Genomic DNA, 18,263 nt, shown 5'->3' with positions numbered 1-18,263 from the left:
AGTTATACAATTTTGTTAGAACTATATCTAAATATAAACGGTAATAATTAGATAAATTTATGAAGTGTAAAAATGGTTAAATTTGATCATTTTGTTAACCCCTATGATGGAAAGGGTAAACTTTGTTGCCAAACTATCCACATTTTAGAGAGGCGTATTTGAACACCTAATTGCTTCAAAATATTTATTAAGGACCACTGAAGCAATAAAACAATTAAAATGTATTTTTCCTTCGATTTATTTATACTGAACTTAAGGGCTAATTCAACATTGATAATTATCGCAATTCTGATAATACTAAAAAGAGTTATACAAATATCATTAGCTTTACAGTGCTGGGAGGCAGTAACAGAGATACATACAATTGAGAGAAACAAACTGATATACGTTTAACACAAAACACCGGGTTTACAAGCGCATTTATCACTTACGCACCACGCACTTTTCGGGATCACACACACCCGGCCTTCATTTGCCGAGAGGCAAATTGGCACTGTCTGTCCTCCTAAGTTATATAACGAGGGGAGGACGGGTCCCTGATGTAGGAAATCAGTCGCACACACGTTAACACGATAGCTGACGACCTGAGCGCACAATTTGATAAAATAACTATACGATTACAATATTGTACAGGTTGTTTTTACAACATACTGCCCCCAGTTGAAGCACTAGCTTTAACATTATAAAAAGCATTAAAAAGAAAAGAGTACATAAAAAAAACAATATGAGTAATAGTATACAAACAACATATGAGTAAAAGTACTAAACCTAATAACATTAACATAATCCTTCACTAGGAAGGGGACACAATTTTGTTATCGTGCGTTTGAAAATCCCATCCTTAGTTTTAACAGATGCAATTCTCACTCGCCATCTTTACCCGGAAAGACATCCATCACTCGTGCCAATGACCAGTAGAGAGGAGGGAGATTATCTTCTTTAACTAACACAAGGTCATTGGGTTCTAAATTTTTGAATGGGAGAAACCATTTTGGACGATTTTGAAGTCGATTCAGATAATCAGTCGACCACTTTTTCCAAAAAAGTTGCTGGAGCTTAGAGAAATTTTGCCAGATGCTAAGTCTATTTTCCGGGATAGATGTATACTCCTGGTCGGGTAGCGAGGTGAGAGACCTTCCAATTAGGAAGTGACCAGGGGTAAGATATGTGAAATCGGAGGGATCATTAGAGAGGGCACAAATGGGCCGAGAATTAAGTACGGCTTCAATTTGGGTAAGCACGGTACTGAATTCCTCGAATGTAATTTTGAGATTGCCCAACAATCTATAGATATGATGTTTAGCGCTCTTTATAGCGCTCTTCCAGAGTCCTCCATGATGAGGAGATCGAGGCGGTATTGTTTTCCACCGAATTTGAGAGGAGGCTAAAAATGCCTGAATAGAAGAGTTAGTTTCCTTATTTTTCAAGAAATTATAGAGTTCGAATAACTGATTTTTAGCCCAAGAAAGTTTGTCGCATTATCAGAGAATATAGTCTGAGGGAGACCTCTTCGACTGATAAAGCGCTTGAGAGTAAGAAGAAATGCTTCTGTTCTGTGACTAATTCTATATGAACCGCACGTGTAGACATACAGACAAATAGAGCTATGTATGACTTTATCAAGGGACTTTTACGAAGTTTAGAGGCCTTTATTAGAAAGGGACCACCAAAATCCAAACCTACATGAGCAAAAACTTGAGCAGAGCATAAGCGTTCCTTAGGTAAATCAGACATGATTTGAGCTAAGGGTTTGGCATTAAACTTGAAACAAACATGACATTCGTGGACTATCCTCTTAATCTCACGTAGACCATTCAAGGGCCAATATCTAAGGCGAACTTGAGAGAGAGTATTCTGAGGATCTGCATGATGGAGCCTAAGATGTTCTTTTTTGAGAATTAGACGAACAACATGATTTTTCGAGGGGAGGAGGAGAGGATATTTTTGATCAAAGGTAACTTCGGAATACCTAAGACGTCCACCTACACGGAGCATTTCATTTTTGTCAAGAAAAGGAGCAAATTGTAAGAGAGACTTATTAGAAATAATCTTATTGCCTTTGAGATCAGCAATTTCTGAGGAGAAACTTGAGTTTTGCAATAATTTTATAATTTTCATTTCGGCATTTTGAAGTTCAGATACTTCAAGTGCACCGGATAATTTTTGAGTGCCAGGCTTTGCGTTATTACCAAATCTGAGTACATAAGCTATAGTCCTTACATATTTCGTGAAACTGGAGAACCTTTCAGAAAGCATGACAAAGAAATCAAATTGAGCACTTCGAGTGTGAAGAACAACTTTTCTTTCTTCAGGTAATTTATTAGAATTAAACTTCGGACTATATTCAGACAAATTTAGGTCAAATGTTTGCAAAAACTGAGGACCGTGAAACCAAAGAGTGGAGTTGAGTATGTTAGAGGGCATCATTCCTCTGGAGAGGATGTCAGCAGGGTTGTCTTTAGACTTTACGTGTCTCCAATGAGAGTGAGGAGAATTTTCTTGAATTTGAGCTACCATGTTGGCGACAAATTGATTCCATCTGGAGAGATGTGATCTGAGCCACGCCAAAACTATCTCAGAATCGCTCCACATGTTTATAGAGGTAATAGAGGGCAATTTATCCTTTATGATATCAACCACCTTTGTGGTGAGCTTGCTAGCCAATAAAGCACCCATAAGTTCCAGCCTTGGAAGCGTTATGGTCTTTAAAGGAGCAATACGACTTTTCGAAACAATGAGAGAGCACGAGACATTTTTTGATTTGTAGATAACCCGTATATAACGTATGCTTTCAAACTTGCGTCAGAAAAAGAGTGAATTTCAATAGAAGAAATTTCATGACATGAGAAAAGACATCTGGGTATGCTTATGTCTTTGAGAGCAGCGAGATCAGCTATAAACTTCAACCGTTCATTTAAAATATTTGAATCCACGGAGTCATTCCAATTAATTTTAGAAATCCAAATTTTTTGCATAATAATTTTAGCAAGAACAGTTACGGGATTAATGAGCCCTTGTGAATCAAAAATTTGAGTGATAATAGAGAGTACTTTTCTTTTTGTGTAATTATCCTTTATTGATAATTGAGGTACAGAAATTGAAAATGTATCAGTACTGGGGTTCCAACAGAGACCTAAAACCTTATTAGAAGCATTCTCTGGTGAAATAACATAGGCAGAGTTTGTAGACATTTTTGAATTAGAGCACCATTTATGAAGAGAAATGCATGCCTTGTTAAGTAGGTCAGTTATCTCATTATGAGCCTTAAGAAGAGTTTGCGTGTCATTGGCCCCATATAGAATGTCATCTACATAGCAGCCTGTTAAGAGAGCATCGGAGGGCAATGGGTAGTTGTTTTGATGAGTTTTAGCTAATTCCATCAAACAACGAGTACTTTGAAAGCTTGCTCTTTTTGTTCCATAAGTTACGGTTTGAAGCTCAAGACATTCGATGTCCTATGCTGGAGAATCCCGCCAGAGGATATTCTGCAGGAATGTGTGTTCAGAATGAATTTGTACCTGCCTGTACATTTTTTGTATGTCGGAAGTGAAGACATAGGTATACAATCTAAACCGAAGGAGAATGTCGAAAAGTTCAGGCTGAAGAGTTTTTCCTTTCAACAGGATGTCATTAAGAGAATAGCCACTGGAACTTTTCATGGAGCCATCAAAAACCACCCGTAATTTGGTAGTTAATGATTCTTCTTTTATGACAGAGTGATGAGGTAAAAAGTTTTTATTTTCTAAGTGCACATTTGTGAGAGAAAGAGGAACCTTTTTGGCATGTCCAAGAGAAACATATTCATTGATGAATGCTTTATATTGAGAGTATACATTTTCGTGTTTTAAGAGTTTATTTTCTAAACTAATAAACCTTTTCCTAGCCATATTGTAAGAATTGCCCAGCATTTTATGTGCTGTTTCAGAAATGAGAGGAAGCTTTACCTGAAACCGACCAGAAGGTAGAATGTGAGTTGTTTCAGTGAATATTTGTTCAGCCAGATTCTCAGAGGCGGAGATTTTAACAGAGGGGGTCACTTCTTCGACTTCGAAGAATTGTCGAATTATATTATCGAGCTTATCTTCCTCAGATGTGGACTGGACAAATAAAGAGACATTTGACTGTGTAGGGGACAACTGTGAGTGATAAATTCCTTTGTGAAGTGCGTAAGGAGGTAAAGAACCAAACATAATGTACCCTAAGTGTGTGTTCTGGAGAACAGGGAGTCCTTTACCGAAACGTATTAAACCATCCGATAACAACTCGCTATATATGTCACTGGCAAGAAGAAGATCTATATTTCCAGGGACAGAGTAGGTGGGATCTGCGAGAGTGACTGTAGAGGAGATATTCAATTTACTTCTGTTTATGGATAACTGGGGGAGTCTACAAGTTATGTTGTCTAAAATAGCACAGGAGATTTTGAAACCATTACCATTTATTTTGTATGGAAAAATTTCTAGATCGACCATTTTGTTCGAGAATGAACTATGTTCAGAGATAGTAGAGATTTGTAACCTTTTGCTGTAAGGAGAGAGATTTAATTTTTGAACCAAATCTTTACAGACAAATGACGACTGAGATCCACTATCTAAAATACATCTAGCGTGTATGGGTACGCCATGCTTTGAATAAATAGTGACTAGAGCGGTTGCCAGCAGAATATCCTGCTTTATTGACAGAGCAGAGAGAGAAGTCATCACATTTGAGACCTGAGAGGTTTGAGATTCAGAGAGAGAGACAGAATTACTTGGACCGGCTTCACCATCAGACCAAGTGTTTTGTACATTGCGAGAGGTTGCGTGATTTTGTCGTTGAAAAGATCTAGTAGAAGAAGAGCTATTTTCATGGTCATTGTGCAAGAGTGTGTGATGCCTTTTCTTGCATATACTACATGAACGTTGAGACGAACAATTTTGAGAAAAGTGTTTAGTTCCTAAACAGTTGCGACATAGTTTGTTTTCATTAACAAATTTATACTTATCCTGTAAGAAAAGATTAGCAAATTTTGTGCATGCATAAATAGTGTTTGTAGCATTATTACAAAATACGCATGTTTTGGAGTACGAGTTATTTTTATTACTTGCCGAAGAGAAGAGAACCGTTTTAGAGTGAGTTTTAATAACTTTTTTATCGTTATTATCTGAGGAGTTTACCTTTTCCATAATGTCACACTTTTTTTCTAAAAAATCAAAGAATTGATTTAGCGTGGAAATATCTTTTGACCCTAACTCGTATTCGAAAGACCGGTGAGTGGTAAAGTCCACTTTTTGCAAAAATATTTCTATTAATAAGAGATCCCAATGCTCGATGGGTACATTCATATTTTTTAGCGCGAGTAAGGTCTGTTTTGCGGTGACCAAAAATTCACGTAAGGCCTTTGCATTAGTTTTGACTAAGGATGGAACTTTCAAAAGACGCTGTATATGCAAACTAATTACGCGCGATTTGTTTTCGTAACGATTTCGAAGAGTCTCTAACGCGATTTGGAAGTTTTCTTCTAAAACTTGGATGTTTTCTACCAACTGGAGAGGTTCGTTGCGTAGAAAAGATTTGAGATAAACAAAATGCTGGACGTTGTTGAGTTCCGGGTTATTAATAATTAACGTCTCGAAGAGCTGATAGAATGCACTCCATTCTGAGAAGCATCCTGAGAAAGTTTGAATTTTAATTTCGGGAAGAGTCACTTTAGCACTAGCTAAACGTGGAGAAGTGGAACTGGACTGGTGTGAAAGAGGTTGGAGCATCTCCATTCTATGTTGAAGACCTGCTAGAGTTGAGAAGTATTTTTCTTCAATTTCTTCCCTATCGCGTTCTTCAGTGTTTGCTTCGTCCAGTTCCTCAATCTGATCCATGAGGTCATCATATTTGGCGTAACAATTCGTTAGTTCGGTACGACGGAGTTGGAACTGCAAGGAATCCGTTTCTTGAGCAGAGTTATCCCTTAACCAATTAGAGATACGAGAGATTTTTGATTTCAACGGTTTGCGTTGTTTCTTCAATTGATCCATTGCGGTTAGAGATGTATCGAAAGCTTTGCGAGATATTTATCTATGAGAGATACACGAGAAATAAAAAATTTTAGAGTCTAAAACACAGCTTAGTCCACCCCGTATAATAAACAAGAGTCTCAGAAAATAATGTCTGTACGAATCCTGCGAAATATATAATAGAAATGAATCGTAAAAAATCCATAAATCCATAGTCACATCACATGTTTCTTGTCAGCAATTTTACTTGATACCGGCCGGCGAAGAGCGATAAATCTAAGAATGTTGAGGTGAACACTTCAAACACTTGCGTGGTGACGTAATGTTCCATGTGCCGTGAGATTGTTTATCTTATGTTTTTATGTAAAGTTCTATTTTGTGAAGAGCACTTAGTAATGAGTTTTATTTTAATTTTTATGGGAAAAGAATTAAATAAGAGAAAATTAATTTGATTTATGAAGATAAATCGAAAGAGTAATTGCGATAAACAATATGCGGTTCGAAGAGACCACAAATGGCGGAAAGGGTAAACTTTGTTGCCAAACTATCCACATTTTAGAGAGGCGTATTTGAACACCTAATTGCTTCATAATATTTATTAAGGACCACTGAAGCAATAAAACAATTAAAATGTATTTTTCCTTCGATTTATTTATAGTGAACTTAAGGGCTAATTCAACATTGATAATTATCGCAATTCTGATAATACTAAAAAAAGTTATACAAATATCATTAGCTTTACAGTGCTGGGAGGCAGTAACAGAGATACATAGAATTGAGAGAAACAAACTGATATACGTTTAACACAAAACACCGGGTTTACAAGCGCATTTATCACTTACGCACCACGCACTTTTCGGGATCACACACACCCGGCCTTCACTTGCCGAGAGGCAAATTGGCACTGTCTGTCCTAAGTTATATAACGAGGGGAGGACGGGTCCCTGATGTAGGAAATCAGTCGCACACACGTTAACACGATAGCTGACGACCTGGGCGCACAATTTGATAAAATAACTATACGATTACAATATTATACAGGTTGTTTTTACAACACCCTATTAGATTTGAGTCTTTTTTATTGAAATGTTGCCTATCCTGATCCCCAAACATATTGTAAATCAGGTTGGCTACCATGACAGAAGTAATAAAGAAGTTGTCATTCTGTTCTGCACATGGAGCGGTGTTTTACTTTCTCAAATAATTAATTACACTCATTTAATTTATACTCTGCAAGTCTGAAAGTTTATTCAAAATTTTTTCCTAAGAAACATTTACTTCAACTTTGTTAATAGGGCTATTTTATATATACTGTATAACTTAAGATTACCATAATCATTTTAACCTGCAGTAGACGCGTCTAATTTGATAACTTTAGTAGACGTGCCCGGACTGAGAGTCCGATAACAAAAAACTACTCCCGCTAGTAACCGTTTTATATTACTAAAGTTATAAAAAAAACTTAAACTTATAGGTTTGTAGCAGGAGTTTCTAATTGAAGTTTTTTGATTTAGAGGGACTGAAAGATTCTGGATGATAACATCTAGCTCAATGGAGAGACTCTGAAGGTCCTTTTCTGAAACCTTCCTCGGAATGGAGTATTTGAGACCTAGATTCAATAAGTTAAGTTCATTTTTATCAAATATTACTGAAGATAGATTTTTGAGCCTAGGGTGAAATGAAAAATTAGAGAATTTAATGTTGTTCTTGTTACTGTTATTATTTTGTGAATTAGATGTATTACTGATAAGTTTATTGAGTTTAGATTTAAGTTTACTGAATTTAGTAGAGGTTACGCTGTCCATTCTGTCCTGAACATCATTCAGAAGGTTACCTAAGTTATCGAAGCCTATGGATTCAAGTAAAAAGTCATATGTTACCTTAAGCTTACAGTTTAAAAAATTAAGCTTTCCATAATGGTTACAAATCTTCTTTTTTGAAATTTTGAGTTGAAAGGTGTTCTTTAAGGTGACTGGAACATTTCCTGGAGTTTTAATTCTACAAAAGGTTGGGAAAACTTTGTAGTTAATATATTGTGAGATGAACCATATATCCAACTTGAGAGTACATCTTTTAGTGGCTAAGCGCATGTATTGAAGAGCCAAGTTGATCATACCTTCAATTTACAAAATCCACAAGGAAAATAAATTCCTGTAGCTGGCTGTATACCATGTATCACAAAAAGAGGTTTAATCTTTGTATATAGGTATATTTAAAAACCCTTAAAAGGGCTATATCAAAAAACACAAACGTTTTCGGAATAATAATTCCATCATCACGTTAAAATTCTGGAATTTCTACAAAAATTCTGGAACTGCCCTGAAGGTTCTCACTGTAGATCAGGGCCCTGATTCTATTTAATTTCGATGTCGAAATTTAAAAGCGACTACGCCATGACAGTCGCAATCGCTAGCGATTCTCATTCATTTCGATTGTAGTTAAAACTGGGGATATTTACTTTATCATTTTGAAACTGCTGAAAATTTGGGTTGGCACTGTTGTTTATTGGCTGCACTACGCTTGTTGAATGTTTGTTTTGTTTACGTTACGTGAACGTCTTTTTTTTCTTGTTTGAGTTGTTAAATCATAAATATTGGCCATTCTCAATTATATTTTGAATTGAAAGAAAAGATGGCAAGAAAAAAAAAAGGCGATGTGGGAGATCCTTAAGTTATAACCACTAAGATTTGACTTAGTGGTTATATTCTAATATATTTTTAAATTTACTGCAGCTTAGTAATACTAACCCTAAACATTTTGGGTATCCTAGAGGCATAAACACCTTCTTCCAAATATGGTTCTAATACCCTTATTAAATAATTTGCAGCTTGTTTATTAAGCCGGAATTGCTGCCTAAATTGAGCATCACTTAGTGAAAAAGAATTTTGAGTATCCCGTAACATTCTTCTTATCCTCCGTTATGAACGTCGGATATCTAACCTCTCTAATTCCTCCAAAACTAGCAAATGTCCGTAAAACACAGCCATATTGATACTTTTTGCCTCAGTTTTCCTTGCAAGGATCAAAACACCGCCTATTTAAACTGAACCTAAGTTCACTTCTCCCAGTCCAGTCAGTCATGTCCATGTCAGATTAATTTCGACTCGAAATGAAATTTCAACCACTTTCTTGTGGTTGAAATTAATTTCGATAAGTCGAAAACTAGTGACGTCGTTTGGTTAGTTCATCTGAAATCCACAAGGTTCGCAAAGTCGCATTTCGACGTCGCCATATTAATTTCGACATGTTTTGAGTCGAAATCTCAATTAGAATCAGGACCCTTGTAACATGTGAGTGGCACTGTATCTACAAAAACGAATATAAGAGACACGTTTCTGTAAGTGTTCATTAAAAAGCTTCTGTTTTAGCTATCGGAATTCACAACACAGGAGTACTCGGTACTCGAATACCTATCTGGAATTCCCATGCATCGAGCTGACAAAATGGCTAAGAGCAGGCAGAGCCAATGCTAAAGAGAAAAGAAGAAGAAGAACGACTATTTTAAATTTCAAGTGTCATAATCTTCAGTGACAGAAATTAGAGTATATATATATACCACAAATTAATATAACATTAACATAAACATAACATAACAGCATAATAAACTCCATTCGCTTAGCTCGGGCATATTTTGACAGATTCATTGACGGAAACCTACAACACAACAATTCCTACTTCTCAGTATTAATAGCTCAAGTATACTACAATTGCAGACATCTTTCTTTAAAAAAAAAGAAGAATTATTCTAAATATTGGAAGTGTATACTAAACACATCAAATTTTGGGTAGTATATATTTAAAAAATATATTTTAGTCGTTATAATTTAACATAACCATTTATTATATGGTGCAGATAAATAAATATCAATTGTCGGTAATTCGCAAAGTTCTATTTTATTTACTATTTAGTTTGTTTACTATTAATATTGGCTGTGAGTACGTGTGCTTGGTTGTATAGTAATTTCCAGCCACTTTTAGTCTGTCAAAAAGTAACTAACTTCGCAAAAAAATAATTACTAAATTCACTAGACAGTTCGGACTGGGAATAGCGAACCGAGTTTATAAAGCTTTTTAGTTATGTAGATATTGTACTTGTACTAACACTACCTAACTCCTACCTGTGGACAACTATATTAAGGCAAGATGGGAGTCAAAGGTTTAACAACTTTTATCAATCAGAGATCCGAGAAATGTATGGAGTTTTATGAATTACATGATACAAAGGTTATATTAGATGGTGATGCTGTTTTGTGCCAATTATATTACAATCATACTAATCCACGAAATGGTTGTTTTGGTGGAGATTACGATAAATACGGTAATACAATTTACAAATTCTTTCACATGCTTTTCCAATGTAAAATCACTCCATATATAATACTCGATGGAGGTTATGAAAGTCGAAAAATGGATCGCATATTGCAAAGGTTCAAACAGAGAATAGTTCAAGCTGAAAGTTTAAATCCTAGAACTGAGTCAAGAAATGATACCACACCTATTTTTATTCGGGAAGCATTTGAAGAAATAGCTTGTAAGTTAGGAATTAAGGTAATAAGATGTCATTTTGAAGGTGATAAAGAAACTGCTAATATCGCCAAGGCCTTAAAATGCCCTGTAATCAGTAATGACTCAGATTTTTATATTTTTGATGTGCCTTATATACCATTTCCAACAGTTAAATTGATTGTTCAATCTGCTTCGTACATAAATACAGACACAAAAGAACTGATCAAGTATAGATATATTCCCTGTAAAATTTATAGAATAGACAAATTTTTAGAATGTGTAGGTGGAATGAGCAAAGAAATTTTGCCATTATTTGCTGCTTTAGTGGGGAATGATTTTATGGATGGAATTAACATATCCAAACTTAATATGGAACGGAAGTATAATCCCACTTACAACAGAATAGAAGCCATAATTGAATGGTTACAGAGAGAAACAAAAAATAGTGCAATTAAAAAAGTCTTAAATACTTACAAACAAGATGAACGTGATTTGATGAATAAAAAAATTGAAGATGCTATTATTGGTTACACATTTCAAAATAGTCAATATTTGAAGTATTTTGATGACAGTTTAAACACTGATGAATTGGAAAATGATTGTGAAGATGATAAATTCAATGTTTTTGAAAAGTTAATACATACTTTTCCTAAACTGTTTTTAGAGAAATTTAGGAAATCATTGTATCCTACCAGGTTTATGGATATATTAACACAGAATAAGTACTATAACTTTAAACCACAAGTTGAAGTGAAAGAATATGAGCATGCCCATGCAATTAGTTATGAAATTATGTCTGCTATTCATAAAATATTAACAAGTTCCACAGAGAATTTGATTTGCTTTATAAGGCATCAAAGTGATGTAAAGGAGATAATACTACCTATATGTCATATTGACCTCCCAAGTTTCACAGAAATTCAAACAACCGAACTTCAAAAGAGACAGGCATTGGTATTTCTCATTTTAAATATAGATGTAGACTTTTCCACACAGTGTTTAAACCATTTTCCAGAATCTTGGCATTTACTTATTCTCACTTTAAAATATATGAGAGATAAATCTGTTATATCTTGGTATGTTTTATATTCAATTATTTTTGGCAAAATAATAATTGATTATATAGATCCTAAGATTGGTTTTTTCCGATCTGAGGACTCATTTAATAAGGAATTTTATAGTAAAATAAAAGGTATAATGGCAAACAAAAAACCGTTACACATCAACAATTCAAAAAAATTAACAGATGCCTTAGATAATATAACTTTTGAAGATGCAGTAATTTTTATGAACAGAATTAAAGTGTATTTTGAATTTAATAGACAATTGAAGAGGGATTTAAAAATGTATGATAGAAAATTAATGCATTCATTGTCACAATTTCAAAGTTGCTTTCTTCATATAAAGAACCTTAATCAGTTGCTTAATATGCCTTATCAGGATTTAATTATAACAGAATGTTTTAATGGTACTTTTGTTTATAATTTTAGTCATAGTATGTTAAGGAAAGACAATCTAGATGAACATGTTAAATATTTATTTCATAATGCTGCACCATCAATATTTAATAGTTTTGAAATAATTATTCATCTTATCAAAGAATGTGATAAAAGTAGATAATGGTTTATATATATATATATATATATATATATATATATATATATATATATATATATATATATATATATATATATATATATATATACAGAGTGTTTCAAAAAAGGTAACCCCGTCTCTAGGGGGTAAAAAACTGAAAAATAATTGGGGTTTGCTTAGTAAAAAATTTTTTTATGATTTTGCCGAAACTACTGGCAACATTGTAATGAAATTTTATACGAATATGTTTTGGGAGCTGATACATCCCATGAATTTGTTTTTATATCTGATTCTCATAGAGGGCGATAGTTACATGGATCGTACACTTCCCGTCATATAAAACTGGTAAACTTTTTTTCCCAATGTAAACCTGTGTTCAGATTGGAGACAATGTGTTGCCACCACAGACACCGGAATTTCAGTAAATTTAAATAAAATGTAAAACGTAAAAAATAACGTTCAAAAATGTATAAAGTTTTTAGATAGGTATTATTTTTATTATTAACAACAAAAATCCGTATCTAATAAATTTAATAACCAGAGAGAGGATTGAGTTAATGTCCAAAATGTTGAACGATATTTAAACTTGGGGTATTGGCACAGGGAACATTGGAATGCATCTACTGTAATTTTATACTTCAATTACTTACAGAGCACAAACTGTTGACTGTATGTTATGTCAATAAGTTTAGTAACAGGCAAACTACCTAAATTAATTTATTATTTATTACATAAACGATAAATGTGAAAAACTAACATTATACTTTATCCTACGTAGATTATAAACTATAAAATATCAGGGGCGAAAAATGCTTACGTGACACTATTACATTACAATCCAATATCTCACTGTAATGCTCCTTATGGAGGTTGAATCTACACCCTAATTGTAATCCGTTTTTATCTATAAATAGACTATTACTTTTTTCCATTATTATGTATAAAATGTAAACAAAAAACATTTACCTACCCATTGAGATGCATATATTTTTTTTAAATTAAATGATTTACGGTGTATAAATGATAATGAGAATAAAATTAAGCGGAGTAAGATATCATCGTCTGTCTTAAAAAATCCTCTTATAACTGAAAAATGTTTAGTATCTATACAGATGTTATCAGCGCGTGAAAACTTCCCGAACATATCCGAACGATTAAACATAAAAAATATTGCTTGCCATCAGTCAGATTTGACAAGTTTGTCAAAGTGAATTTTTATAGATGCCACATCAGTTAAGTCAGTTTGATAAAACGAGAATAATTTCAATAATAGAAGATGGTTGGTCTATTCGACAACTGGCTAAAGAGTTAAATAGAAGCAAAACCACAATCCACAACATTAAAAAAAATGGGAGAACGAGCAGACTTTGGATAGAAGGAGAGGGAGTGGGAGACCAGTTATTACTACAGCCCAACAAGATGAAACATTAACTAATTATTTAAGAGCGTATTCCTTTCATACGGCAAGGCAAGCAAAAGTTAATACAAACTTTAATGCTTCTATAACTACAGCATTAAGGAGAATTAAAAGAACAGATTTAAAAAATTGTGCAGCAGCCCGAAAATACAAATTTAGCGAGGAACATAAACAAAGTAGACTCCTATCTGCGTTAAATTACGTTTTAAATGATCCAGTCAATTTTTGGGACCGTGTAATTTTTACTCATGAAAAAGTATTCCAGTCCCATTATGATGGCCATATTAGGGTTTATAGACCGCCTCGAAATAGGTTTAACGAAAACTATATTTTATCAAGTGATAAGTCCGGACGGTCCGGACTTATCACTAGCTGCACTAGAACATCCTAAACATTCGCCTAAGGTTAATAACATGTCAGTGTATTCGACATTTGAGTACATTTTGATTTGATTTTACAAATAACAAGGTTTCAAAACTCTAATTATTGTTGATTTATCGTCATAACAATCAATAAATGTCAGATTTCCATGGCACACTTGGAGAAAATAGAGGTATACCTATTAGAACTTTATCATTACTACCAGCATCAATTATTACTTCATAATTTTCAAATCAAAATATTCCGAAAACGGTACACAGTATCGAGTTTTACCAAGAGTACCTTTTTCGTGTAAAATTGAATGATGTTTAAGTTTACTTGAAATTTTGATTAATAATTATACTCTTAAAAAAGTTATATTGACTAATACTTAGTACGATCCGTGTAACTAGCGTCCTCTATGAGAATCAGATATAAAAACAAATTCATGGGATGTATCAGCTTCCAAAACATATTCGTATAAAATTTCATTACAATGTTGCCAGTAGTTTTGGCAAAATCGTAAAAAATGCGTAAATTTTTTTTTTCTTCAACGCCCTGTATCTTGAAAACGGATGGCGTTACAAAAATTTTTTACGATGCAAACCCTAATTATTTTTCAGTTTTTTACCTACCCTAGAGACGGGGTTACCTTTTTTGAAACACCCTGTATATATATATATATATATATATATATATATATATATATATATATATATATATATACACTCATAAACAAAAATATTGAATATTTTATAATTTTCAAATGTTTGTTTTTTCAAAATAAATTCTGGTCAAGCAAGTCGTTTATTGTAAAATAGAGTTTATTTTAACAATGTTTAATGAACAATTTTAAGTTTTTATGCGGAGAAAATTGTAAAAAAAATAAATGTTTAATATTAGGTAAATAAAGTTATTTTACTCTAAACTTAAATGATAATTTAAATTGCTTAAACAACTGGCTTAAACTGAAAGAAGTGCATGATCAGTAACTAGTATTCCATTCTCTAGCTCTTATTACTGCTTGCATCTTTCTCAGCATGCTTGCAAGTAAATTTTGGACATATCCTTGGGAAATTGCATTCCATTCATCCTGTGCAGCAAGTCGAAGCTGCTCTATCGTATTTGGAACGGCATTTCTTTGTCGTACGCTGCGTTTTAGGTGATCCCACATGTGCTCTATTGGATTTAAATCCGGGCTAGACGGTGGCCAATCCAATCTTCGAATTTGGACCTCATCAAAATAATTACTCACTATGGCAGCTTCATGTGATCGAGCATTAACGTGAATCTTTCGTATCCAATGCAACCAACATATGACAAAACATGATCTTGCAGGATGTTTTAAATGTAAGAATCACCAGTCATCCTTCCAATCACTTCCACAAGTGCGGTAAGTACCTCCCAACTAATACCTTCCCAGAGAATTATACCATCAACTCCAAAACTAACGGTCTGGGCGAGACTGCAGCTGGCGAATCGTTCTCCAACTCTTCTGTAGACGTAGTTTTGACCATCTGGCTTCCATAATAGGATTCTGGTCTCATCAGTGAAAAGAACGTTTTTCCTGTTGTCGATATTCCACTAAATATGTGTTCTTGCAAATTCCAAACGACGAGCTTTATGATTTTAGAGAAGACGTGGAACTTTGGCGGGGCGTCTGGGCTTTAAGTTTGCTTCTTTTGATCTTCGTCTAACTGTTTGTGAACTCACATTAACTTGTCTAACATTTAATAGCTCATTTCTGAGGTGCATCGATGTCAATGAACGATTTCGTGTAGAATTAAGAACCAAAAACGGTCATCAATTGCGGTTGTGCACCTTGGGCGTCCTTGACCAGGCCTTCGTACAAAGTTTCGCGGTACCTTTTTAGAGTATTTGAAACTATAGATTCAGTTCTGCTGAGACGTCGTGCGATACCTTTTAGTGCATATCCTTCCTCGTACAAAATTGCAATATGTGCTACTTGGACTTCATCGCAGTGCCGAATTGGTGGGATACTTGTTTTAAACTTATTTAAATCAAAACAATATTTAATAAAACTTAATAAATTAAACTAAAAATAACCTAATTAGTATGATTTTTCCTTTACATGAAGAAGGATTTTTATGATAAATGTACGAATGATACTAACCACTTAATAAACATCAAAATATTTCAAACCAGTTGAGTACATCAGCCTACTATATGAGTATTATCAGTAATCTAAAATTATTTTGAAATAATAGTGACTACAAAAAAAAAATTGGAAAATTCCAAAATATTCGATATTTTTGTCCATGAGTGTATATAAATACACAATGTGAGTGAGATTAAAATCTCACTGAAATGAGGATATCGGTCAAGGAGAAATAAAAAATGAAAAAACTATTTCAATCTTTTAATAGAAAACGTTTTGTGCAGTATTTCTGCACTTCTTCAGTTCTAATGATTGTGAAGTCATATATAGATGTCAAACAATGTCAAATGCATAAGTTGAGGTGTTACAAAATACATTGAATAAATACACTAAAAGTTACAGTTAAAAAAACACATTTAGGGTTTTTTAAATTTACACAAACATTAAAAAGTCACAATATGTTAACAAGAACAGTATAATATAATACAATAATTCTATTCTATCGCTGATGTACAATATATTGAAACATGAAGCCAGGAGAAAAACTAACATGTTTTAATTGAGCTTAGTGAAACAATTTGAAAAAAAAATATTTTTATTGAAAAAAGCATGGAAAGTTAACTTTATTGTTAGAGACACCAAAGTAATTAAAAAAGCGCCTATTTTTTACAGAACAAAAAATAATATGGCTTGGGAAACAGTCTTTGTGCGAAAACAGTCTAAGGCGAAAATATATAATTTTATTTAGGCTTTAATATCTAAGCAAAATTAATGTATTTTAAAAATCTGTATTAGTAATTATTAGTGTAATTTTTAAAGTCCTGTGATGTGCTGTTTTGCATTTTAATGATTCCCCTCAGTGAATTTGTTTTTAAGTATGTTCTATCTATTAATTGTTTTTACTAATAATTTTAGTGCACTCCTGATGAAGCTAATAAACATTAGCGAAATATTAATTTGACCGAGAGAATAGAATCGTTTTATTTTTTGACCGAAAAACCTGATATCCCTCTCACTAGTTTACATATAAATATATATATATATATATATATATATATATATATATATATATATATATATATATATATATATATATATATATATATATATATAAACCTATTCGCTAATATTAATACTATTACAAGAATTAATATTAAACTCAACAGTCTTCCGGGTTGAACGACGTCGATTATCATTGCGCCGAGCTTTCGAGATCCTCTTTTATGTCTTCTTCAGGGCTTCCGAGGTCTGAGTCTCCCGAGCCCCCAGACACTACTACCCTGATTACTAACCAATGCATTGCTGCCACTGAGAACAGAGGATGGTTCATTTATACCGTCGATGGTGACGTGGATTGAGTGGTGTTTGGCGTGGGGATCGGCAGGGAACTCTCATCATCCACTTTACAAATTAATTCAGTCATTAATACCCTTGTCTCCAGATCAATACGCCTTTGCGATGATACCTTATAGACCCGCTGAGCTCCTGGTTTAAAACAAACCCTCATCCAAAATGGTTATCGCGAAAATCACATCAATAGGAGTATCCACAGATATCAATCTCCTACTCATTCTTAACCCAAAGACTCAGACCCTCATCATACGAAAGCTTCTCTTAATTACATGTCTCCAGATCAATACGCCTTTGCGATGATAGCTTGTAGACCCGCTGAGCTCCCTGGTTTAAAACAAACCCTCATCCAAAATGGTTATCGCGAAAATCACATCAATAGGAGTATCCACAGATATCAATCTCCTACTCATTCTTAACCCAAAGATTCAGATCCTCATCATACGAAAGCTTTTCTTAATTACATCAAAGGTGTCACTGACAAAATTCTTAAATCAAGAGGAATAAAGACAATATTTACCACCCAACAAAAACTTTCATCTCTTGTATGATCAATCAAAGACAACATTCCAAATGAACAACTCGGAGATTATGAAATTCCTTGTGCAGACTGGGCTCGATCCTGTATAGGCCAAACGAATCGTAGAATCCAAAATAGGATTTATGAACATTCCATTTCTGTTCGCAATGCCGATTCAATTTCAGCTCTAGGTCAACACCATCTTCGTACATGTCACAAAATTGATTTTGAAAACTCGAGAACCATAGCCCCCATCTGCATCAAGCCATAGAAATTGAAAAAAGGCCAAATTGTCTCAATAAAAGAGATGACGGCATGCGGTTGACTTCAACATGGAGACCTCTCATAAAGAAAATATCATCCGCTCCACCCGCGAATCAAAATCCTACTGTCAGAAATGTTCGC

General features: G+C 33.8%; 2 protein-coding genes across 2 annotated transcripts in view; one reads left to right on the top strand and one right to left on the bottom strand.

Annotated features, from left to right (window-relative positions):
* Positions 1-18,263, bottom strand: part of Ack-like (activated Cdc42 kinase-like) — a 212,344-nt gene that overhangs the window by 1,620 nt on the left and 192,461 nt on the right. The gene's annotated exons all lie outside the window — the stretch shown is intronic.
* Positions 9,595-12,189, top strand: LOC140446849 (protein asteroid-like). Its single transcript, XM_072539429.1, has one exon. The coding sequence runs from the start codon at positions 10,134-10,136 to the stop codon at positions 12,114-12,116; it is 1,983 nt and encodes a 660-aa protein (XP_072395530.1). The 5' UTR covers positions 9,595-10,133; the 3' UTR covers positions 12,117-12,189.

The sequence above is a fragment of the Diabrotica undecimpunctata genome, chromosome 7 (assembly GCF_040954645.1).
Source record: "Diabrotica undecimpunctata isolate CICGRU chromosome 7, icDiaUnde3, whole genome shotgun sequence".
In the NCBI taxonomy this organism is placed as follows: Eukaryota; Metazoa; Arthropoda; class Insecta; order Coleoptera; family Chrysomelidae; genus Diabrotica; species Diabrotica undecimpunctata.
This window is presented reverse-complemented; position numbering and strand designations above follow the sequence as displayed.